This window comes from Trifolium pratense, linkage group LG5, assembly GCF_020283565.1.
Source record: "Trifolium pratense cultivar HEN17-A07 linkage group LG5, ARS_RC_1.1, whole genome shotgun sequence".
Classification (NCBI taxonomy): Eukaryota; Viridiplantae; Streptophyta; class Magnoliopsida; order Fabales; family Fabaceae; genus Trifolium; species Trifolium pratense.
The window spans coordinates 3,144,845-3,172,235 of NC_060063.1; the positions used below are offsets into that span (position 1 = coordinate 3,144,845).

General features: G+C 32.8%; 2 protein-coding genes and 1 long non-coding RNA gene across 3 annotated transcripts; 2 read left to right on the forward strand and 1 right to left on the reverse strand.

Moving 5' to 3' along the window:
• The first annotated feature begins 8,247 nt into the window (after positions 1-8,247).
• Positions 8,248-9,251, forward strand: LOC123885398. The gene is made up of 3 exons (XR_006801149.1): positions 8,248-8,374; positions 8,489-8,578; positions 8,710-9,251. It is a non-coding gene; the product is annotated as an uncharacterized LOC123885398 (long non-coding RNA).
• A 2,459-nt stretch (positions 9,252-11,710) lies between these two features.
• Positions 11,711-16,849, reverse strand: LOC123884122 (aspartyl protease APCB1). The gene is made up of 9 exons (XM_045933135.1): positions 16,035-16,849; positions 14,671-14,788; positions 14,359-14,579; positions 14,033-14,266; positions 13,686-13,836; positions 13,516-13,601; positions 13,167-13,281; positions 12,997-13,069; positions 11,711-12,079 (listed from the first exon to the last, which is right to left on the reverse strand). The coding sequence occupies exons 1-9, from the start codon at positions 16,556-16,558 to the stop codon at positions 11,946-11,948; spliced, it is 1,656 nt and encodes a 551-aa protein (XP_045789091.1). The 5' UTR covers positions 16,559-16,849; the 3' UTR covers positions 11,711-11,945.
• A 6,123-nt stretch (positions 16,850-22,972) lies between these two features.
• On the forward strand, positions 22,973-25,681 carry LOC123887493 (lysine-specific histone demethylase 1 homolog 1). The gene has a single exon (XM_045936818.1). The coding sequence runs from the start codon at positions 23,148-23,150 to the stop codon at positions 25,602-25,604; it is 2,457 nt and encodes an 818-aa protein (XP_045792774.1). The 5' UTR covers positions 22,973-23,147; the 3' UTR covers positions 25,605-25,681.
• Positions 25,682-27,391: the final 1,710 nt, after the last annotated feature.

The following is a 27,391-nucleotide window of genomic DNA, read 5'->3' on the forward strand; positions in this document are numbered from 1 at the left end:
AACAATTAGTAAATACCAAAGCTTAACACATACGGAAAACACATTACAATCCAATCAGATAATGTCACATAACAATTATCAAGTTTATGCACATTTACCCTAATGCAATCTCATGCCATTTACTCATGTCATGTCCCCTAGACACAACTAATGCATGTGGTACCATTTCCACGTTGTTCAGATTTTAGTCATGACGGACTGTTCAGATTATAGTCATGTACGGACTGTTCAGATTATAGTCATGCACGGACTCTACATCAGTTTTACATCATGCAGGATGCTGTCAGTTTTACATCATGCAGGATGTTCGTCACCCCATTTAAGATGAACTAACAGTTTTACATCATGTTGGATGCTGGCCAACTTAGACCATCTCATTCAGTTTTACATCGTTGCTGGATGGTGTCAGTTTTAGATCATGCAGGATCATCATCAATACAGTTTTTAAATCATGTCGGATCTCGGTTATCATCAACCATCTCACTCATAAAGAGGAGTCACACAGTTTTATATCATGTTTGGATATGGGTTCCAGATCTCGGATAACATAATCCCATCTTCGACCACTTTTCATAAACATAAACGATTTTCATCAATTATTGGAATTCACATGATTCCCATAACACAATTATTCATGAATGCATGATTACTTTTAAACACATCAAATACATGACGCTATCTAGCTCGAAGCTATTCATTCACTGATGCGGAAACATAATTCCAACATCTAACACATTAGGATAACACAATATCCTATTACTCAATTCATAATTATTCACATGATAATTATCTGCATACTCATTTTTATACACACAAGGTTTCATTTACACTTATGTCATAAAACATACATCATTCTCTTATCATTGCAAATTAATGCTAAAACATATACATACTCACTTTAAGCTACAACTTATTGCATACACGTTTATCAATCATATAACGATTAACAATAAGCATTAACAGTATCAACATGTATCAACAATCATGTAAGGATACCCTTAAACCATGTTATAAGTGCCTAATTACACTTATAAACATCAACAAAATTGCTGTCACAGAGGCCTTCGCTAAGCGAGGGCTTAGCGAGACATGGCGAACCTCACCAGGAAGTCACCTGCTCATGGCGAACATTGGCGAGCTTCAGCGAACATGTTCGCTACAGCGAACTCCTGGTCGCTTAGCGAACTACACCAGAAAAGAATATCTGTTCTTGAGTTTTCTAAGGCGGTTTAACATGGAATCCACTCAAAAATCCATCTAGACATGTTATAAATTCTTATAAACAGCTAATTCAAGCGTATATGGTACCTATGAACATTAATTAACACTCACAAACACCCACATACATCACACTTACAAATTCATACCAATTTCTTGCATTTTAAGCAAGTTTAACAAAGCATGCAAATCATTGATCAAACATCTACATATACCCACTTTCAACTCCCCAAAGTTGTTTACCTCATCTACCATGAGTTCACTACACATGTTAGGATCAAAAGAATCCATTTTCCATTAAGAAAGTCACCCACAAAACCCACAAGAAAATAGAGTGGAAAGAGTTTGGGAATGGAGGAATCGACATCCTCCCCTCTTTCGAATCACTCACGAATATGTAATCTAACTCTCGTACCTTAGCTCGACGAATCCACAAGCTTGATCTTCTCTTTCTCTCCCACGAGCTCCTCTCTTTCTCTTTGGCTCTTGCCCTAGCTCTCAATCTTCCTTTCTCATGAAACATAAATTATGAGACTATTCATGGTTTGACTTGCTACTTATAGCTCTCTCTATTCTCATGGATCAAAGCCCAATTGGCTAAGCCCAATAACCACTTACACGCCCCAAGGCCCAATCAACATAACTTCTCGCTCATTAACTTACGTTCTCGCTAAATGATTATTCGCCGCTTAATCATTTAATTATAGATCACGCCCTCGCGTAATAAAATAATTAAATAATGAATACTAAATTTTGGGTCGTTACAGCTGCCAGAACACAATGGGTAGAACCTATTCTTGATGTGGAGCTTGGAGAAGCCATTGGCTTGTTACAGGCTTTAAAATGGGCGGTGGACCTACAATTACACGACATAGACTTTGAGATGGATTGCAAAAGGATAGTAGATAGTCTTTATAGCAAAAGAACCTATTTTTCTGATCTTGGAGCTATCTTAGGTGACTGTAGAACTATTTTAGCTTCTACTCTTGTGAACTCTCATGTTAAGTTCATCAGGAGACAAGCAAATGAAGTTGCTCATAGACTTGCCGGGGCGGCTACATCGTTAGCTAGTTTCCATAATTTTATTGATATTCCTACATGTATTTACGATATTATTATGAATGAAATGAGATAAGCCTTTTACTGTAAAAAAAAAAGAAGAAAATACTGTGTTTTTTTTTTTCTTTCACGTGGAAGCAGTATACCACCCATTATTACTTCTTAATTTTTATCTCTCTCTTCTCCATCAAAAAATCTCTCTCTCTCTCTCTCTCTCTCTCTCTCTCACAAAAAAAATCAAACGATTTCAGATTTCCTCTCTTCCTTCCTTAAACCCTAGGCCTTAATTGCGTCAAAAAAAAAACCCTAGGCCTTAAATGAATCCTTTGCCATATATTGACTACCATTTAAATCATTTCTTCCTTATTCATCTTCATATCAAATTTCAAAACCACCAATATCACGGTTAGATCTTGACCACCACACTTTTGGAAAAAAAATATCAACATATAAATACTCTTTTCTCTCTCCTCTATAAAATTACAGAGAGAAAGTTAAAGTTAATTGCAGCAAGTTCGTCGGGAACCACCGCACCGAAAACCATCTCCACCACATCTATGTCTTCTCTGGTCATCTTTTATATCCATCTATGAGATTGACTTCTTCATATCTACTTCTTTCATACATGCAACAATAATAACAACAAAATCAGAGATCAAAAGAACAAAAGAAATCATATATGGGTATTTTTTTCCTTTCTAGATGCTCAAATTAGTGAGAAAAATAATTAATTTATTTTGAGACCTATTAATTTTTATTTCCAAAAAGTATTTTGCATTTGTTTGTTGTGTAAATTTGATTTTTTTTTTCATTCAAATTTTGTATTGTTATCTTTGTTAATATTTTTTTAGAGATTTTAATAAAATATTTTGTTATTTTTTTTATGTAAATCATAATAAACTTTTTCAATGAGATGAGTAAGTAGTAGTCAATTCTTTTGGTTTCCTCATAGCAGTAGTCAAATCATCTTTTTGTTAATATATATTTTTTAGTGAAGCAATAATACAATTTTTTTTTTATAAAATCAGTACATCTAACTTTTCTATGTTTTGTCTTTTGTGTTCTTTGTTGCTTGTAAACATTAATTTGAATAAGTGGAGCAAATGTCAAATCTCACTTGAAGGGGATGGTAAGAAGTCTAATACACTACTATTGTCAGAGTATTTATTAAAAGAAGTCTAATATGAAAAGAATACAATTTTTTTTTTTTTTTGGCAATATGAAATTTACTTGACTCTTGAGAGTTGAAATTTCCTATATTGGTCCCTTAAAAAAAAAAGTCTAAATAGGTCTCTTAAAGAAAAAAAAATCCGAATAGGTTCCTTAAAGACATCTCCGTTAATCAGTTTGGTCCTATTTAGACCTCTTTTTAGGGACCAAACTGATTAACGGAGATGTCTTTAAGGGACCTATTCGGACTTTTTTTTCTTTAAGGGACCTATTTGGACCTTTTTTTCTTTAAGGGACCAATCTAAAACTAAAAATATTTTTAAGGGGCCATTTTACTAATTAAGCCAAGTTAATAATTATGCACATAAAGAAAAATCTGCACATATAGTCATATCTCAATTTTATTTGTATTTAATAAATTGTTTATAATATGACTATTTTTATTTTATAAATTTTTTTTCTGTTAAAAAAAATTTGTTTATTTTTTGGATATTGTTTCTCATTTTCAATCTTTGATATATATGTTTTTCTATGTTTTATTTTACTTTTAAATCAAAATAAACATGATAAAGCTTGTTGGAGATGAAATGAAGAAACAAAACATTAGTTTTATCTGTCAAAAGATCAGATCTACATCTCAAAGTAGAAAGAAAATTAAACTTTGAGTGTTATTAAATCTACATGTTATATTTGTTCACATCTTTGCAATATGCAATTATATAAAATAAACTATTTTCATCATTTCTCTCTATCAAAATAAAGAAAGACAACAATAATTTTTTTACAATAAATCGGAAATGATATATCATATTTTATTCTACTACAAAGTTGTAATCTACAAAAAAAAAAAATCAACAAAGTGTTATTATTAGACAATAAACACAAAATATTGTACCCGTGTATGGTAGAGAGAACAATTTTGAAGTTTCATGCAAAAATATAGAGAAATGAAGAACAAAGTTAGAGAGAATAAAAATCAATCAAAAAAAATATGAAGAACAAAGTTAGAGAGAAAGAGAAATCAACAAAGAAAAAATAATATACCTCTAGTCGTATTCTTGTTTCAAATAATGATTAATGTTCCTGAAAAATGAGAGGAAACAAAATTGAACATTAGAAAATTGACAAAATGGAAGAGAAAGATGAAGTTAGAAAGATTGAATATAAAAAAGTGAGATAAAGTAAAAAGATTGTATTGCATATAAAGAGAAAAAGAGTGGGAATACAACATTTGAAATTTGAAATTCAAATAAGAAGAAAGAGTGGGAATGAGAATTAGACATGTGACAAAAGTAAACTTAAGGGCAAAATGGTCATCAAGCGACACATGGCAGCAGGAGAAGCCATCAGGGCAGAATTGTCTTTTAAACAGCATATTCTTTTCTTATTTTGTATTTAGATTGAAATAGTTTGAAGTTATGTGCAGAATAAAGGATATTCAGCAATACATATATACATTTAAGAATGATTGTTGTGAGTGTTTTTAATGTAAATATTTATTTATAAGTATGTTGTAAACTTTTTTTTTTTGCTTTATAAATAAATGAAAAGTAATGTAAGCTTTTTTTGGTCCCTGTGAGCTTAACTTAGTTGGTAGGGACATCGCACTATATGTGCAGGAGCTCAGGTTTGAATTCGGGACACTCCACTTATTCACCTTTAAGGTGGATTTTCTAGCCACTAGGCTATTTGACAAAAAAATGTAAGCTTTTTTGGACTTTTTTTTTTTCGTTTTTTTTGGAGCATGTTTGTAGCATTTGGAATCAAACAATATTGTTTCTTCTTAAGATTGACTATTTTGAATTGCCTCTATGTTTGATGAGAATACTGAATGTGAGCCTCTATGTTTCTATTATGCGTTGTAGCCTGATTAGAAAGGTGACTAGGACGTCCCCGTGAGCTTATGCGTTGGTAGGGACATTATATATATTATGCATGAGCCTGGATTTGAACCCCCTCACTATCAAAGAGGTTCTCTCCCTTCCAGAAAGTTCAGTATAAGCTTGAGGTTGAGGTAGAGATTAGAGTAATGCATCCTTTGTGATGGTGTAAAAAGTTGTATATATAGACAAATAAATTTGACATTGAACCAATGAATATGACATTTGACTTTGTCCAGCATAAAAGTCCACGTAGAACACAAAGTTTGCATGCATAAATATAAATACATTGTACACGTAGATTTGATGTATCTAGACAATAATATAGTCTAAATACATATATTTTACAATAAATCTAACAAGTGGAATGTTTCTTATATATAGGACCGGGTGGAGTAATTAACTAGGCTCTTCTATAAACAACTTAATTATAAGAAGGATTTAAGAAAAAATTAGTATAAAAATTTGCAAAAAGTTAATTTGATTTGACGTATTCCTTAACAGTTTATGATGTGAGTTCTTAAAATTACATTTAAGAATACCGCCAAGAAAAGAAAAGGAGGTCTAGGTGTGCGAGATGCTAGAATTGTTAATTTAAGTCTCTTAACTAAATGGCGTTGGCGCCTTCTTCAACCGGGAAGGGCACTTTGGAAGGATGTGTTAGTGGCAAAATATGAAACACATATTTTAATAAATGTGGATTGGAGTGGTTATAGAATCCCTACAATTGCATCTAAATGGTGGAAGGATATTTGCTCTCTAGAAAAGGTGGCGGAGTCTAAAAATTGGTTAGTTAAGGCGTTGGTTCGTCAATTGGGTAGCGAAAATTCTACTTATTTTTGGACTTCAATTTGGATTGGTGTAGTACCGTTGTTGGTGCGTTTTCCCCGACTTCTCTCTCTCTCTCTCTCTCTCTCTCTCTCTCTCTCTCTCTCTATTCAAAAGGAGAGTACGGTAAAGGATCTTTGTGAGTTTGATGGGGAGCGTTGGAATTGGTCCTTCTCTTGGTGTAGGGCTCTTTTCCTTTGGGAGGAAGACCTTGTGGTGCTTTTGAGAGATTTTTTAGGAATGGTGATCTTAACAACGGAGGATGATGGTTGGAGATGGGTACCGGATCTGGAAGGTGTGTTTACGATTAAATCTTCTTATTTACACCTTGATGAGGAACTCCGGTCCGGCGATTATATGTGCATGATGGTAGGATGGTGGTATTCGAGCATATTTGGGATAGTCCGGCGTCGTCTAAAGTCATTGCCTTCTCGTGGCAACTTCTACATGATCGGATTCCAACCAAGAGCAACCTTGTTTTGCGGGGAATTTTGTCTTCGGATGCTCCTTGGGAGTGTTTGGGGTGTGTTGGAAATGCCAAGTCACCCATTCACCTCCTTTTGCTTTGCCCGTGTGCTTTGATGGTGTGGTACGATATATTTAATTAGGTGGCTCGGGTTAGTGATTGTCATCCCTTTTTCGTTGTTTTCTCTTTTTGAGGTGATGCGGGCGTCGGCTTCTAATGACAAGGTTTGTAAGGGATTTATGATGATATGGCATGCAACACTTTGGTCCCTTTTGAAGGCTCGGAATAGCTCTATATTCGCGAATGGATCTTACGTCCCTAAGGAGATGGTGGAAGAGATTAAAGTGTTGAGCTGGAAATGGAGTTTATCTAGATTAAAAGTGTCCTCTTGTATGTTTTATGAATGGACTTGGGATCCCGAAAATTGCTTACGGCGCTAATTCGATATGTTTTTTTTGGTGGTGTCTTTCTTTTGGTGTCTGTTTGCTTTAGTTTTGATTTTTAGAGTTTGTTGTTGTTGCTGTTTTGGGCGTTAGTTGCCTGCTCTGTGGTGCTGTATTGCTGCAGAGTGGAACAGGCCTGGCTTTGTATTGAATAGGGGATTATGTCTGTTAATTTTTATAGCTACTCTAGCTTTTCTTGTTCTAGAGGAAGCCTAATAATATTTTGCTGATTAAAAAAAAAATTAATACTCCTTCTTGTGGTTTAAATTATGGGTCATTTTGGAAAAAAAGTTGTAACCTAAATTATAAATCAATTTTATAATACCAATAAAATATATGTTATTTTTCGTACTGTATTATTATCTAATCATTACTCTTATTTTCAATTTTTTAATTAACTGTTTCCAAAACACCAATGAAAAATAATTTTCTTTTAATAACTGATAATTTATATTTTTACTAGATTGAATTTCTATTCATGTAATAATTGCTACTACTAGCTATTTCAACTATGATATGACCATTTCCTTGTATTTATATATTGAAATTTATAAAATTTAAATTTTTCTTTTTAGAATATAATATTGAAAGTGAATTCTGTCTTAGTTTCTGAGCTACTATATATCATAATTAATTCTCTTTCTTTCATTTTACAAGCACCTGTTTTTTCAAAGCAAATGCAATTTTCATATTTTTTTTATGCTTAACTTGGTCCAATAACACTTTTAATTAATAAATAAATATGTCTAATACGCCTCATCGATGCATTATTTCTACATATAGTCTTTTTGTCATCATTCAACCAATCAACCCTATAATTTTTCTTTTCAGATGTTTCACATTTGTATCATGAAAGGGTAAAAGAGAAATAAATAATAATAATAATAATAATAATAATAATAATAATAATAATAATAATAATAATAATAATAATAATAATGAAAGATTCGTAAAAAAATATTTTGCTCTAATATGACCATTCAAGATTTTTATATGAAATATTAGTTAGACCTAAAGTCAAGTAATCATCTATAAAAAAAAAAAAAAAGTCAAGTAATCAATTCAATGAGCTATAATGACAAACATAACATATAGATATACCTAAGAGACATTTAAAAATAATATAATTTATCATAAAAAAAAAATAATAATAATAATTTTATATATGAATGAATTTTTTTCATACTATAAAAATGATCATACCATTTTCTATTTCTACATGAAAACAAAAACAAATATGGCAGAAATTCTAAAGTTTGTTTGTGTTATGATTATTTTTCTTTTCATCATGTGTACCATTGTAACTGATGGTAAGTCTATATTCTCAAAAATAATAAATAATAATAATCTAAATTTCTTTTTTATTTATCTTATATACAATGTATCATTTCATATTACTACCATTCATTTTTCCTATTTGACAGGAATTGATTACTGTGAAACTGATCTCGACTGTCCTAAACCTCCAAATCTCCCAGATGAATTCAGAATTTGCAGTGATGGTGTTTGTCTATGTATGCAGTTCTAGAGATTAAGTTTAAAAATAATAATTTTAAGAGTATAATTTTTTGTAATAATAATGTTGGTATTTTTTTTATTTTTTATATTTCTCTCATTCTCTCACACTTCAATCTTTGTTTGTCAGTTTTAGGGGTGATCTACACATAAAATCTCGATCCAAGTCTAAGAGAAGGGTACAAAAGTCTTTTTGGCACAAGGATTTTAAACTCAAAATAAAAAATAAAAATAAACTTGTTATATTTTATGACTATTGTTTCTAATTCCTCCAAGAGGCCATTGGCCCAAGTGTTGTTTAAGTATTATGTGTAGATGTTGTCTCTCCCAACTCCGTATTTCTTTTATATCTCCCTGAATTTCCAATTTTGTCTTTGCAAATAAATTCTGGTTTATAAAAATCGAAATTTACTCTGAATTTGTACTAAAAAAATTCGGTTTCTGCAAACCGATGTTTTTTGTAAGGGCAAAATTGGAATATTTGGAGTATAAAAGAATCACGGGGGGTCGGAAGAGAAAACATCTTATTTGTATTTCCTCCAAGAGGCCCATGGCCCAATTGTTATTAGATCCACTATGGAAACCCTAGCTATATATATATATATATATATTGTATTGCAGCCTCACTCTTGAGGTTATGAATAAAGTTATATTTTATGTTATCGGTTTAAATTTTATGTCTTTTAGTCCTCTAGCATAAGTGCATAACCCTAGTTTGTCACTATAGCTGGACAACAAGTTAACATTGGTGTGCTTTCATCTTATTGTTATTCAATGGCTCCTAAAAATACAACCTCTAAATACTTAGAGGATTGGGAAAAAAATGACGTATCATAATTGATATATACATACTTAAAAATTAGAGATGAATTTAGAAAATAGTTATTTTTAAGGGTTAGAACTCAAAGATTATTGCAAACATACATTTTTAGTATGAGAAACAATATTTGTCTCATCTACTATCTGTGTTAATTTTTATCAGGCATGCTATTACAACACAAATTCAAGACACAAAGTTGACATGTATATTTTCTCTCCCCTCACAAGCACGCATATCAAGATATACAAGTAATATTAAAAAAAAACAAAAAAAGTATATTTATTGTATATTTGTCAAAGATATGTGTCTAGATAATATTTTCCTAATTTTATTAAACTAAACTTATTTACTATTATTAAAATAATAATACTACATTGAAAAGTGTGAGAGACGTTCAATTTGAAACCAATCACTTTTGCTAAAACGATTCATTTTGAACCAGAGGAAATAGAAAATATAACGATTCAAGTTTGATTATTTATTTGTTTTGTGTGTTTGACTTAAGATTTACAAAATAAAGAACAATCATGATGTTAAAATTAGAAGCACAAATAGTCAAGACACTACGAGAGGTTAATTTCAATGAATCAAATATTTTCTCAATGAGAGGTAACCTTAATTGAATGGGTAATGTTACGGTAAGGTGGTCCACCGTGGACAAGTGATCTACTGAATATGAATTTTATAAAATTTACTATTGGATTGAAAGTTTATATTGTATAGATCATCCATAAATTTTTTAAATTTTTTTGAAAATCATTTGATGTGTTATTGAGACCCATCAAGATTTATGTTATTTAATAAACCATTAATCTTAATGTGTTTCAATTACATATCAAATGGTTTTCAATTTTTCTAAATTTTTCTATGGATGATCTATATGATCTAAACTTTCAATTCAACGGTGAATTTTGTAAAATTCGTATTCGTTATAATGTTATTCGTGACTGGTCCACCATGGACCACTTGATGAAGCGGTCATATTAGAATTTACCTATGTATCTAATGGTAATGTGTTAAAAAGTGTGTTAAAGGGAGTGACTCTAGTACTTACAGTCCCGTGAGTTTAACTGAGTTGACAGAGACATTGTATTATATGTCCATGAGACCGGGTTTGAACTCCGATCATCCCACTTATTCACCATAAGAGTGAAATTTATAGCTATTTGGCAGAAAAAAAATATTCATATATGAAACCGAGGTGGCGTCTAAGGTGAGGGCTCTATCAAGTCCCTCACCGGTGTACCACTCAAATCCATCGTTAGATTTGAAAAGTCTATATAATCTAATATTTTATCAACTACAAATATTGTTATTTTTCTTGGTTAATATTGTTATTTATTTTATAATTCAAATATCTTGTGTTTTCTCTATAAAATCTCATATTTATTTCATTAAAAATTTATTTGATTAAAAAAACATATCTATTTTATTTTCAACTCTTTATCATTTAAAAAATAAAAAATTATTTCATTATCCACTTTTTATTATTTCAAAATAGAATTTAATTTATATGCATTGTCGGTGTAAAGTTATTTTGCACATGCGTCCAATAATAAACCGACACATCATGTATGGTCATTAAAAACACATGATGTGTCACATTCATTAAATGATGTGACAACGCGTCATTGGATGTATGTGTAAAAATAATTTACACCGACGGTGCACAACCATTAAACTCTACAAAATATCCCAAGTCTTTCTTTGTTGAACTCTAAATCTATGGTGTAATGAAACATTCGATTCTCCGTAACTACGATTGAGAGGGTGCTGGAACTACTTGATGCCAGAAACTGACCCCGTGGTGAAAGAGAAAAAATAATAATAATAATTTGTTTTGGTAAAGGTGGTCAATTGTCCATTGATCCTCCACTAGAGACACTAAGTGTGTGTTTGGTTATGTGCTAATGAAAAATGATTTTAACCGAATTGATTATACAATATTTGACTCTATGACAAAAACTTCATTCACAAGTCTTGAGGCATCTTGCTGTGAAAGTAAAGACACTACAAAACTAAGCTTTGCTGTCGTTACAATGCAGGCCTGTGATTCACGATTTCGTTCAAGGTTGCCAATCGCCATATTTTCTCCATCGACTTTTGCTTCACACGGGGAGCCTATATATACACCTTCCTAATGAAGGACTTTGATATGTTATCTATTCTCTGCGTTAACGTGTTTACAAGTATTCCTCTCCTACTTCAACAACAACCGTACGAATGTGACATGCTCGACGCCAATCACTCCTTTATAATAAGGTAAGATCAAAAGTAAATGACAAATTTATCAAATAAAAAAAGAGCAACAAAGGGTAAATGGTCGTGGGAACATTTTATATGCTGGGACGCAAGTGTGAATCCACAATACTCTTATTCTCTCCATAAATTTACATCGAGTTTTGCTACTAGACTATTTGAAACTAAAAAAAATAAACTAATAATAATATGATATTAACTCATTATTAGTCCAAATTCCTATATTTTGGTTGTACCTATACATAGACTATTTTACCCCTGAATGACATTTAAGATTTTGGTGAGAATCATAATATACTATCACTTAAGAAATTGTGAGTCTTCTTCAATATTCTACTTGGCATGCTACATTTGGTTTGCTCCCAACCAATATTCTTGTTCACATTGTCATACACAACCAAATATTCTCGCAATGAAATATCTGCAAAGATCAAATTTGATCATTATCAATTTAAGAAGAAACCATGTTTCATCAACCAAGCTTAACAAAAGAGTAGAAAAGATTAAGGAAAATATAGCATGTTGTCAAAGTAAAATTTGAAAAATTATGAACCTTAATAATATTTGATATTGTGCTATGCATTAAGTGTTTTCAAAATATTCCATGCATCCACATTTTCAATTAGTCTTCTCCTGTGAAGGACGGGTACTCTTTTTTAGACAGAGTACATATATACATGGTTTTATTTTTGTCTTAATTTTCTAGTTCCCTAGAGAAGCGAGCCCTGATAATACAAATTTCGCTCAGGAGGTAAGCAAAGAAGTCTAGTCAATGATTATTGCAGTCAGAATTCGAAGTTAGCAAAAGTTAGTAATACTAACAGATATGAATAAACAATCATAGAAGTTCCAAAGATAAATCTGAAATAACTAGTGAGTGTCGTCAACAGAGATGCTGAGCTAGGGTTTAGAGTCTGTAGGTATGTAGAACGTGAGTAACTTAATGACTATATATAGGCACCCCTCGCCTGGTGGAGGTGGCGATTGTGCCTCCTTAATAGGAGGAGAGGCTCCCCTTGATATTTGGCCCATGTGGCCTATAATTTCGGGCCTACCCGTTAGTCCGTGACTTGGCCTATCCATATCCCCTTGGGGCGGGCATTTAGTTACTTATCCATTAATCCTAGGCTCTGTAGCCTTATGGCGGGTCGGTCCCATTAGGCAAATGGCACTCACTCAGTCAATACTTAATGGCCTAATCCTAGCTGAGTTATTTATCAACACACCAAAAAATAGAGTATAAAGTATATTAAAGTTAGGATAAATGAATAAAAAAATTGGAAAAAACTAGCGGAAAAAGTTTCAAAATGAAGTTTTTTCTTGAGGGTGTAAAAGTACCTCCAAGTATAATTGAGGATCCATCATGTACATTGCTACCATCAAGAATAGATAAACAAACATTGCCTTTGTTCTGCAACAAAGGAGTTTATTAGAATTTCGAAGGCTTTCCAAAAACAAAATCAAGTTAGAAATGGAGATAAAAGTTTGTATTAGAAGAAGATGATTACACTAATGACCAAGTAACCCTCCGGCGGTATCCGAAACAATGTGGACAAAATCCACCATTTGTTTCCGAAACGAAGTGTTAATGTCTTGAAGTAATCCTTGACATCTTTGACAGATCTGCATGCATATAACATGGATTTTAAAACCGTCTTACATTGTTTGGATAAACAACTTAATTAAGCGCATATAGTACTATAAGCGTTTGTCTTATAAACTCTTATGTATAAGCAATTTCTATATTAAAAGATAGCTGTTAAGTTGTTTTTATAAGTTATCCTAGAGAGCTTATGAAAATGAGTTGAAAACAACTTATGAACATGTCATAAGTTGTTTTTGAGTGATTTCTCTTACCTGATTGGGAAATTAGCTTGCCAACAAATCGGCAAAGTTGTATCAGAATCATCTTGAATGAGTCCTAACCCAGAAACTTCTTTAAGCTGCTCCATTGTATGCATAATGAATTCATATTAAACATTGGACTAAGAAGAGTACATAATTTTCCTTAGATGTAAAAAACTTACCGAAGCAATAAGGTCCTGGTACACCTTTTTGGGGAAATACGTATAAGAACTGCCACTATCGAAAACCACCTTTCCTACTTTGTTGTGTCCTTCAAAACTGAGTTGACGATTTCCGTAATTTACTCCAAGAATCTCAGTTTGGTATAAATCTCTGCATAGAGTAGCGTATATGGAACATGAATTATAGAAGAATCAGAAAAAACAAATAACAGGTGCTCCAAATATAACGAGAAAAAAAAATTTAGAAAGTAAATGGGCCCTTATATTGTAGATTTCTCAAACGAAAAAACCAAGTTACTACTACATAAAAAGGTAAAGAAGCGCATTGATGAGAAAATCATACTTACGTGGTCTGGACCATAGGCACCCAAGTCATACCCCAATAAGGTACAAAATCATCACCTAAGAACATGTATCCACCACCAACTCTGTCATTGCCTAAGCAATGACCAACGACGTTCTTAATAATCCCTTTACTTGCCAACTGATAAGGTAGGCCAACTTTCCCCTTGCTCAGTCCCATGATTCCATCTGTTTTTGCCAATGAGTTCAAAAGAGAGCCCTCTTGATCATATCCACACCTTATGACAAATACATTGCATCGAATGAATCAAGACTGTTATAGAATATATTGTGCCTTAAAGAAAATAGACAACAAAAAGAAGATTTATACCCGAAAACAAAATTTAACTTGGTTTTGGATCCATTAGTGCTCATAAGATGAAGCTCATCTTTAATAAGAACTCCTAAGGAAGAACTATGGTCTGCATATTTAACTTCGTAGTCACACTGTTGGAAACTTTCGTGATATTCATTCTTTTGAACTTCCAAGCAGAGAGAGTCTATAGATGGAACTATATTTGATCTTGTTGGCTTGTATGGTGCATTTGCTCCCTGTATCAATTATATCCTTTGAGTAAACATAGATTTCAATCTCATAAAATTCAGAAACTTATGCAGGTAATAGATCAAACTTGGATATTACCTTCGCGCAACTTCTGCATGGAGCATCACATTGAATCCAAGTTAAGTCACTCCCAGTATCCACATCAACAAAATAACGTTTTGGAGGGTTACCGACACGTAAATGTGTGTAATACAACCTGCATTGAAGAACATGTTGGTAAGCCATCATAGTGATGCCTATGCAACATAGGAAATTGGAATAGCCACACACCAGTACTTCCTACCTAGCTTATCATATAGTTAAAGTATCTTAGTCCTAGGACTATATTTAACATGGACTACAGTTCCACAACAAGACCACTCACCGCACAAATCCTCAAATTTGAGGGAATTCTCTACTAATAGGTAATGAAGGCATTTTCGGGTAAAAACATTATTATAACTTGTGGTTGCAACTTGCAGCCATGGTGTGATTACTGAAATTATGAATCATTGTGAAAAAATACTGCTAATGTAATGTGGCCGCAATTAAGATTTGATGCCCCACCAGCGAAAACTTTCTATATAATAGAAATCAAAACAAAACTTTCTATACAAAACTTTGTTCTGGCTTTAAATGGGGCCCCTGCAAGAGGACATTTGGATTGGACCCCTCGGATTAGTTGGTCCTAGAACCGGATACCGAGTTTTTAAAAAAAAGAAACAAAGAAATCAAAACAAAAACTTGCCCCTTTTTTTAGTTTACAATTGTGGAGATTTGAACCTATGAGTATGACCTCAATCCTATTGGCTTAAAACTTGCCTGTCTGTATATATAATTGTGTATTGATATTTTTGCACTACTGCGTAGGTAGGTAACTGCAGAAAAGAACAATGTCACTCTAAGGCAAAATTTATGTACTACATTCGTCCCTAAATATAGAATTGTCTAAAAAAAATGTGTCCCCTTTCATAAGATGCCCTTTAAATGTGTCCCCTTTCATTGGAGTCCGTGCAAAACTAGTTTACGCTGACAATGCATGTCTCCTTTTCTCAATTTTGTATAACTAACAAGAACAATAGATACTATGACTAGTTCACACCGACAATGCACGTCCCCTTTTCTCCCAATTTTCGATTAATAATACTATCAACTTTCTTAATCACCACCAGAGAGTAGCGCAGGTGATTGATGCAAAAGGTGTGTCAGTGTTGTAAACCTCGTGGTACCGAGTGCAATTCCTACCATAAAAAGAACCAACTTTCTTAATTCTCTCCTAACATACTAAACTTTCATAATTCTCTGTGATTTAATCAACATAATCCTATAAGCACTCAACAAAAAGATTTCCTTAACTTTCGTAATTCGCGTGATTTAGTCACATTATCCTATAAGCACTAAACAAAAAGAATTCCTTAATCCAAATTAAGTCAAATAAACAAAAGCAACAATTTTTAACATACCCATCTGGATAAACATTGCCACTGATTGGAAAAACAGTAGATGATGAATCAACAGCCACAACCCTAGAATTAGAAGCAACAAAGTTCCTTCTTTTAACATCAACAAGCTTCAAATCCCTGTGACCAACAACACCATGTTTTGGAAACAAGGGAAACAGAAAGGAACTAGGTTCATCATCACCATCATTATTCTTGAGACGATTTAGTTCAAGTGTTGTTTCAGTTGAATAAAGAGAACCATAGAGAAAAAGGGCAAAGAGAAAAACCCCAAAGAAAGTGAAAAGCTTTATTGGGTTACTGTGAAAGAGTCTTCTGAATGAAAACAGATTCTGAGGATTTGATGGGAAGGATTGGAATGAAACATCATTGTTTTGAGGTTGTTGTTGTTGTTGGGGTTGAGGTTGTCGGGAAAAAGGGTTATAGAAAGTAAAAGCGGTGATTTTTTTACCTAAAGAAGGGTTATTTGAAGGTGGAAGAGAAATTATAACAACACTTTTGAGTTGTGGTGATTCATCATCTTCCATATTTGTATTATTAGTAATTTTGTTAATGTTAGAAGTGGAAGATGATGAAGAAGAAGAAGAGGGTGATGATGACAACTCAGTACAAAGTGCAGAAAGTCTTACAAAAGACTAGAATTGGTCAAATTGAGAGCGGGAGAAAACGTGTGCAGAAAGTAAACAAGGAAGCATCCTAGCAATAACCAAGTACACAATTTATCCTTAATTGGTCCGGTGGTGAATGGTAATAATAGATATTAAACTTTGTACCAATGACCACAATTCAATTCCTTTCAATTGCAATCTGGACGGGTTGGAATCATAATTTAACCATGCTGAAAAAAAAAATAGCGGATATTGATACTACAAGTGGAGTGGCATAAAAAATTATTGGGCTTAAGCTATTAAACTTTTATTTTAATTTTATTTTCACCGCCAGTATCTGACCCATTGGACTGTTCTGGTTCAGGAGTTAGTTCTAACATAACATCAAGTGGTTTCAGCCTCCTGCTGGTCGCAGTTGCAGGGATCGAACGGTGGTTCTCTCTACCAAATCAAGCGTCAATCACCACTAAACCAACTAATAAACGGTAGCTATCAGCCTCTTTAAATTTCTAAGTTATTAGTCTAATTCATTATGTTTTACTATCTATTTGCTTGAAACCTTTATTATGCGATACTATTGTATTCATACTGAAAGATTTTTTATTTTTTTTTAAATGTTTCTCTATCTGTAAAATAAGAAAATGGATTCTCTTAAGTGAAAAAACAATTGAGGAAATAATGTTGAATATAGACCATTGAACCATAAATATAAAATAATATTTAAATCTAAAAGAAATTGAGATAAATTAATTGATGGTTGAGATGTGAAAATTGAGAAAAATTAAGGGGAAAAAAATTGAGAGTTTCATTCTCCTAAAATAACACCAAAATCTCCCAATTGTGAAAACAATTTTCAAAATGTTCCTTTGGGTCCTGTGGCCTGCCAGGTGGGGGTATGGCGCCCAGTGCCCACATGAAGAGTGGCATGTAGTTTTACTTCTTTTTTTTTTTTTGTGTACTTTTTTAGGAAGAGTTAGGGTTAGTATTTTTAAGGGTTTAGGGTTATGAGAAATTGCGGTTTTATTTTTTTGTGAAATAACAATTATTAAAAATAATACATTCGACTCTAATTTTATTTTATAAATATCACACTTCATAACTTCATTTTTCATCTTGTCAAAAATAAAAATCTTTATTTTTCACTCAACTCACTTCTCTTTGTACAATTTCTAATATTTCTTTATTTTTAACTTCATTTTATCTTCTCTATTGACAGGTAGGAAATCCTGGTGAGATCATTGGGCGAAAATCCTCTTGTTTCATGTAAGGAAATCAATGATATGGTTATATTTTATATCGGGGTCAAATGAAGTAGAGATCTTTTCCATTTCTTAAAATAAATGGACAATACATATTATTATTAATTTCAAATAATGTCAATAATTCTAGGAAGTATCCTCAAAATATAAATATTCAAATAATGTTAATAATTCTCAAAAGACGTGTATTTATATTATTGATTTCTTTCAAAACTATAATAATGAACATCTTCATTTCTGTTAGAGGATCCTTACTCGGTCAAATGATAATGGATCATGTTTTATGATGTGCTAAAGGCATAGTACGAACAAAGCACCATGAAGACATTTTACGGCAGGGTTCTAGGAAGTACCCTCTGCCACTACAGATTCTCCGACCTTGACCATATTATTTAAGTTATAACTTTATATTTTTTTTAATAAAAAACTAATTAATATGTTAGAACATCAAGAGTCATAAGTATAAGTACGGTGCTCATCTTGTTTTTTTTGTTTCACTACATAAATAATCCTAAAAGAGTGTAACAAAGTTTGTACATGGTGCATTTTAAAAAAAAAAAAAAGTTTTTTAAATAAAACAACCAATTGAAGAAGGAAGTGGAAGAGGTTGTGTTGGGAGATGAAACAGAAAAGAAAAAAAAAATGAAAAAACAGTTAGCAAATTAGGATCAGATATGTGAGTGACTTGATTAAATCTTTTAATTACATCCATTTATTTTAATCTAACAATTGAGATTCATTCTTATCATTCTCATATATATATAATTGTCATTCTCATATGATATTCTCTCTCTCTATATATATATATATATACTATTAATTTCTAAAGATTAATTACACAAGTTTCAAGATTATTTTACTATCTTCTCATGGACACTTATTAAAAGTTAGGTCCTTTCACTTATAAAGTGTTCAACCTCCACTTTTCTAAACAATAAGATATTTAATTCACCTCACACTTATCACAATAGCATCCTTCACTTCACACATTCCCTCATTGACATCCCTAATTTACTACATGAGAGCTATATGACAGCTGGTTTTCCAATTGTGCTGTATCGTTTTTCTCTAGTGACCCAGAAGGTCTTCAGTTTGTTAGTTTTGTAGCTTTTCATTGTTGGATTCTGTTTTATGCTTTGTGTTCTTGTCTAGTTTTAGTTTTTGCGGTTTGTATATTTGTGCTGTTTTTAGTTCTTAGTTCTTGTCTATTAATTTTATCATTAATAAATTTACTTTCTTCCAAAAAAAAAAAGAACTATGTCCGTTTGATCTGCAAAATATAAATACCGGACAGAACAGTACAGGACAGTACAAGATAGAACAGCAGAGGACAAATGTTTAAGGTATTGAACAAACTTTTGTGTTGTACGATGTTTGGTGAACAAAAGGTTAGTTTGCTATTTTAAACAACTTGTGCTGAGGACAAAAAGTTGTCTCGTGGTTCTGTGGGGGACAAGAATTTCAGTTTTTGTCGTGTCCCTTACCCTAGTTTGTCCAGTACCAGGAACAGTTTTAAAATCAAACACAGTACAGCAGAAGTTGTTCTGTTCAGTCTCTTATTTTTTAGCGGATCAAACGCACCATATAGTCACTTTAAGAAAAAAAGTTTACCTCTTATTTTGAACTAAACCATATAGTCACCGTTGAGGTAAATTTTAATATGGACCACTTCATCAAGTGGTCCATGGTGAACCAGTCATGAATAAAATTATAACGAATACGAATTTTACTAAATCCATCGTTGGATTGAAAGTTTATATCATAAAGATCATCCATAGAAAAATTTAGAAAAATTGAAAATCATTTGATATGTTATTGAGACACATCAAGATTAACGGTTTATTAAATAACGTAAATTTTGACGGGTCTCAATAACATATCAAATGATATTCAAAAAAATTTAACAAATTTATGGATGATCTATACGATATAAACTTTCAATCCAACAGTGAATTTCGTAAAATTCATATTTGGTAGATCACTTGTCTACGGTGGACCACCAGCCTAGATACATAAGTTATCTCTTATATTATAAGCTTGTATACACAAGCAAATCTTAAACCCTAATTTGTTTTCTCTGTTTTCCCTCCATTTTATCTTGCAATTTTTATTAAAAAATAATACAATTTTGTCTTGACTAAGATTCGAACCTGCAACCCTTCGGTGCAAGGCAATATTTTCAACCACTATAGCAAGTATACCAATTGTAATTAAAATTATGTGCAATAATTGATAAGCACCATCAATTTTAAAAGTATATCATATCAAAATTATTATTGACTATATTATTCATCACGAAATATTTTTATGTCTTTCCTGATCAATGATTTTTTTTCTACCGGATCATAAATTTAGAGAATAATTATCATGCGAGATTTGGAAAGTTATTATCACGTGTGAATTGGAAAGTTATATATATATATATATATATATATATATATATATATATATATATATATATATATATATATATATATATATATATATATATATATATATATATATATATATATATATATATATACTATAACACCTTCAACAATATTGAAATCTATTAAAAAAAAACATCTTTCACATTTCAATGTCTCATGTTAACAACTTCACCACAATTCGACTTAATTTACTCAGAGGTGTGTATAAACTTTCATTTTGTTTTGTGATTTATTATCTTTATTTCTGAAATTGATATTGTTTTAAAACTTTATGCTAACTTTATTTATATATATATATATATATATATATATATATATATATATTTTAAACATGTCCTTTGAATCTCAATCCTTTATCTGATCGGGAGAAGTTGGTTAATGATTTGCAAATTAGATATCGGACCTACTGCGTTGAGTTTTGCATAAACGAAGTTAGTATAGTTCCAAATTTTTTAATAGATTGTTTTTTACATCAAAATTCTCAATTATTTATATTTAATTTTATTTTATATGTTATTTCTATTAAAATTATGATACCGAGTATTGATATTAGGATTTTCACACACGACACAATTTTGCATTTAATGAGTGATTTCTATTATATTTAGATTTAGATTGATACTTAACAAGGAATAAATAATATGCAGTATTCATCATTTCATAGAACATTGTTAAATAGAAAAAACTCAAATTTCTTTTTTCCTAACATTTATATTGTTCATTGATTTTATAGGGTGCAGTGATGCTTCCGAAGATGTTTTCTGCTGATTTTCGACACGAAATTTATCGTTTCGCAACTTTGGTAGATCCGTTCGCGAATCAATTTGAAGTATTAATCGAAAAAATTAACAATAATATTTATTTAACGCATGGCTGGTATACTTTAAAAGATTTTTACAATATCAGCCGTATCAGGGCTTGGGTTACATTGGTATACACCGGAAGAAGACAATTTGGTATAATTTTAAGGGATATGTTTCGTGCAATTATAAATTCATACTCATTATTTTGATTTTAACATTGCAGATTTAATATTAACCGATGATCAATTGATACAATATGCACTAACAGATTTTTAGATGATGTTACGTAGTTGTGGGAAGAGTTTAAAAGATTATCCTCCAATGCCTAGAGCAGACACATCATTAGTTCCTGATATACAAAATAGTTTAATACACGACGAATTGAATTATAACAGACAATCATTAGCTGAGGAACATGTTAGATTGATGTCAACTATGACTTCAGAGCAACGTAAAGTATATGACACAATCATGACAAGAGTTAACGAAAACAAACCTGATGTGTTTTTTCTTTATGGTTATGGCAGTACAGGGAAGACATTTATCTGGAGGGCCATGTCAGCCGCATTACGCTCAAAATGTGAGATAGTTTTAACAGTTGCCTCAAGTGGGATCGCTGCATTGCTTATACCTGGCGGTAGAACAGCACATTCAAGGTTTTGTATTCCTCTAAATGTTGACGAGTTTTCAACATGTACCATAGTTCTTAAAAGCCCTTTGGCGCTATTAATACAAAAAGTAAAGCTCATTATATGGGATGAAGCACCAATAATGCACAAACACTGTTTCGAAGCTGTTGATCGAACTTTAAAAGATATTCTCAAGTCTGTTGATGAAAAAAATAAACACATTCCCTTCGGTGGAAAAGTTGTTGTTTTTGGCGGAGATTTTAGACAAATTCTACCAGTAATACCCAAAGGTACAAGACCAGAAGTTGTTCATGCTACTATTAATTCTTCGGTTCTTTGAAATTTTTGTGAAATTTTAACATTGAGTAAAAACATGAGGCTTCTCGGTGATACTCCACTCACAAAATGTAAACTGTCAAACAGTGGATGATGTTCATACTCCCGAATTTTTGAACACGATTTCTACGTCGGGACTTCCAAATCACAAGTTGAGACTTAAAGTTGGAGTTCCAGTTATGCTATTAAGGAATTTGAATAAAAAATTAGGATTATGCAATGGAACAAGACTTATTATTACGAGATTGGGAAAACATGCTCTTGAAAGAAAAATTATTTCAGGAAGTAATATTGGTGATCAGGTTTTCATACCTAGATTTTCTCTGACACCATCTGACGTGAGAATTCTTTTTAAATTTCAACGGAGACAATTTCCTATAATGATTTCTTTTGCGATGACTATTAGTAAGAGTCAGGGACAATCTTTAAAGCATGTTGGGATATATCTTCCGTCGCCAGTGTTTTCACATGGTCAGTTGTATGTTGCAATTTCGAGAGTTACTTCTAGAAAATGATTAAAAATACTGATCATCGATGACGTCGGTGAAGATACGACTACGACTTCGAATGTGGTCTATAAGGAAGTCTTCCGTAATACAACATAATTTTCTTTGTATGAATATTTATCCAAAATTATTGTTGAACTATCATTTAATGTTACTCAACTTTTTTCATATACCTTACATTATTGGAATCATCATATCTTATTTTATCATTATATATCTTACGGCTAATCAGACGCGTGCAACGCACGGGTCGATGTTCTAGTTAAATAAATTTAAAAAGTAAAAAATATTTATATATGAGACAAAAAAAATAATCAAGCCACATCTACTTTTTAAACCCTAATTTTAAAGTGTGTAACACTAACACAAGTGATTGTGCGCAGGAGAAGTGTGTGAGTATTGTACTTACTTGTACTAACTTGTAAGTACACGCATACACACACCCATACCAAGTTCCATTCTCAGTTTCCTACCAATAAAAAATAAGCACACAACCAAACAAAACCAAAACCGGAGACAAAAAAAAAAACAAAAACATAAACCATGCATTCAGTTTCCGATACTGAACTAAACTCAGCAACACCATCGCAACAACCAATTGATACCGAAATGACAGAACTACCCTCAGAACCACCACAACCCCAAAACGACGACGTAACAATGTCACCGGAAAACCCAAACATCACTAACCCTCAAAATTCCTCCGATTCTTCCTCCGAACAACAACAACAACGAGAAGAAGAAAATCCAATTTCAACAACAACCCAACAACAACAACAAGATCCAAACCCTACTTTACCTCGAAAACGACGTCGTCGAAAGAAATTCTTCACAGAATTAACTTCAACAACTTCGCTATCGAAGAATCGTAAAAACGATGTTGCTAAAGACTGTGATGACGAAGCCCTAATTGCAATTTCAGTTGGGTTTCCTTCTGATACCTTAACGGAGGAAGAAATTGAAGCGAATGTGGTTAGAACAATCGGTGGTTCGGAGCAATCGAATTACATAGTTGTTCGGAATCATATTTTGGCGCGGTGGCGATCAAATGTTAATGTTTGGTTGACTTATGATCGTGCTGTGAAGTCGATTCGATCGGAACATAAGGGTTTGGTTGAAGTTGCTTATAGGTTTTTGATTGAGCATGGTTATATTAATTTTGGATTATCGCCGGAGATTAAATCGATGAAGTTTAAATCTTTTGATGGAATTGAGAGAGGGAGTGTGATTGTTATTGGTGCTGGGTTGGCGGGGTTGGTTGCCGCGAGACAATTGGTGTTTTTAGGGTTTAAAGTTTGTATTTTAGAAGGTAGGATGAGACCGGGTGGGAGAGTTAAGACGAAAAAGATGTTCGGCGGTGATGGTGATGAAGGACTTGAAGCTGCAGCTGATTTGGGTGGTAGTGTTCTTACTGGTGTTAATGGGAACCCTCTTGGTGTTCTTGCTAGACAATTAGATTTACCGCTTCATAAGGTTAGGGATCTTTGTCCTCTTTATATGCCTGATGGGAAATGTGTTGATTCTGAGGTTGATTCTAGGGTCGAGGTTTTGTTTAATAAATTGTTAGAGAGGGTTTGTAAGCTTAGACAGGCTATAATTGAAGAGGTTAAGAGTGTTGATGCTCCTTTAGGGACAGCGTTGGAGGCGTTTCGGAGGGTTTATAAAGTTGCTGAGGATAAAGAAGAGAGGATGTTGTTGAATTGGCATCTTGCTAATTTGGAGTATGCAAATGCTACTCTTATGTCTAATTTGTCTATGGCTTATTGGGATCAGGATGATCCTTATGAGATGGGTGGTGATCATTGTTTCATTCCCGGAGGGAACGAGACATTTGTTCGCGCATTGGCTGAGGATCTTCCGATTTTCTATGGGAGGACAGTGGAGTGTATTAAGTATGGAAGTGATGGGGTGTTGGTGTGCACCGAAGGGCAGCATTTTCGTGGGGACATGGTGCTTTGTACTGTGCCTTTGGGGGTTCTTAAGAAGGGGTCGATTCAGTTTATCCCTGATCTTCCTCAGAGGAAGAAAGATGCAATTCATAGATTAGGGTTTGGATTGTTGAATAAGGTAGTGATGTTGTTTCCAACTAATTTCTGGGGTGGGAACATTGATACATTTGGTCACTTGACGGAGGACTTGAGTATGAGGGGTGAGTTTTTTCTGTTCTATAGCTACGCTTCCGTGTCTGGAGGCCCGCTTCTCGTGGCTCTTGTTGCCGGAGAAGCTGCTCTTAGGTTTGAGATGATGTCGCCGTTGGAGTCTGTCAAAAGGGTGATGGAAGTTTTGAGGGATATTTTTCATCCAAAGGGGATTGTTGTTCCAGATCCCGTTCAGGCAGTCTGCACTCGATGGGGAAAAGATCAGTTCGCTTACGGATCTTATTCTTATGTTGCTGTTGGATCTTCGGGTGATGATTATGATATACTTTCAGAGACTGTTGGAGATGGAAGGGTGTTCTTTGCTGGAGAAGCAACTAGCAAACAGTATCCTGCAACAATGCATGGAGCATTTCTTAGTGGAATGAGAGAGGCTGCAAACATTTTGAGAGTGGCAAAGAGGAAGTCTAATAGTTCAACGCAATTCAACACAACAAAAAGCATCGATGAAGAGAATGACGATTTGAATAAACTATTTGTGAAACCTGACCTGAGTTTCGGAAGCTTCTCTGCATTGTTTCATCCAAAACCAAATAATGATCTTGAATCTAGTTCAATACTAAGGGTTAAAATTGGAGGAGCTGTATCAGATTCTCCTAGTCTTTATCTTTATGCACTGCTTTCAATGAAGCAGGTCATTGAGTTGAGTCAGGTAGAAGGGGACCAGAACCGGATGAGAAAATTAAGTCGTGATTTCGGGGTCAGTTTAGTTGGGAAAAAGGGTCTATGTAGCACTGCTGAATCTCTTATTGCCAGCATAAAGTTGTGCAGACCTGAGCTTAATGAAGCAGAAAATGGTCCTGTTCATGGGAAGGAAATTCTTAGTGATACCATGGAAGAATAGAACCTCCTGTGTCTCCAGTTAACTGTATTTAATTTTCAACTAGACCTAATTAAATTATTAATTTCTAATTTTCTCCTCATTGTTGGTCATTTTTCTTTTAATGATTTTCCATACTGAACTAATTGACTTCTCACTGCTGTATTATATTCTTGGCTTAAATATGTCATCGGTCCCTGTAGTTACACTCACTTTTGGTATTAGTCCCTGTACTTTAATTTGTTGGCTTTTGATCCCTGCAATTTGAAGATTGTTTGCTTTTGGTCCCTCCGTTACTTAAATGTTAAAAAAATGGGTATAAACTAACGGAGTGCCACGTGGCCCAATCAATGTAAGCCATGTGGCACAACAAAAAGACTTACTTTTATGATTTATATTTTTTTTTATAACTTTTACAACTATTATTATTTAATATTTATATATTATTTTTATTAATTAAATTAAAAAATATAAGGCTAAGGGAAGAAGCAGAATCACGGCAAGAACATCTCCGGTTAAGATCCTGTCCACAACCAGTAGCCTCACCTGAACTAGAATCGCCGCTGGTTTGTGTTGTTCCTTTTTTGAGTTCGAATCTGGTTGTTTGAAGATCGATTTTCGTAAAATTTCTGGCCATACTTGGTCGCATTTGTTCATGAATGTGAATGTTGTTGATAAAAATGAAGAAGAACAACAACACAAATGAGTTGTGATTGTTGTTGTCTCACGAAGAAGAAGAAGAAGAAGAAGAAGAGCAGCATACTTTTTTTTTTGAACCAAGAAGAGCAGCATACTTAATCCCTCTTTTTATGCAATTTTTGTTACTTTTTAATTATTTATTTCTATTAATAAAATACTAATATTTAATTCTCATTTATTTATTTTTCTTTAAAATATAAATCATAAAAGTGAGTCTTTACTGTGCCACGTGGCTTACATTGATTGGGCCATGTGGCACTCCGTTAGTTTATACCCATTTTTTTTAACGTTTAAGTAACGGAGGGACCAAAAGCAAACAATTTTCAAATTACAAGGATCAAAAGCCAACAAATTAAAGTATAGGGACCAATACCAAAAGTGAGTGTAACTGCAGGGACCGATGACATATTTAAGCCTATATTCTTTTATTTTGATTAATATTTGAATGTAGAAATGTTGATGCTAACTATGTTATCCTTTCATAAAAGAAAAACTGTTAATGAATAATTACCACTGTACCAACAAAATAAAAATCTTTGTTAATTATATCCAATACTCTTGACAATTTGTTGAAGTCATAATCATCTACCAAGTAAAGGACAGAGGAGTATGAATATTATTAGAGAACAAAACAAAAAAATGAATAGTTGAGTTTCAATTTGTTCACTCTGAGTGCAATTTATCAAATGTGATTATCTCTCCAGTGTAATTCAATGAAGTGAATGTTACTCTTTTGTTGGTTAATACCTTCGATAGATGAAGATTGACATTTTTGTATTTATATAAGGTATTTATACCTTGTTTTATTATTTTGTTCCCAGAGGTAATGTCATTATTTTGGTTAATACCTTCGATAGATGAAGTACATGTCTGCACATTATAATGAAGATTGATGGAGAATATAACAATTAAATTGTAATGTAAAGTACCGCAAAGGACTGTAAAAGATAAACGTTCTAACTATATTAGCTGAACGGAGGAAGATGACCACTGAATTGCTAGTACAAAAAAGAGCTTATAAAAAGAAAGGAGGAAGTATCTTTCAGATCTGACGGCATCTGCATGGATATTTATAGTAGCACAAACAAGGATTATACAATCTTTTAAGCAGA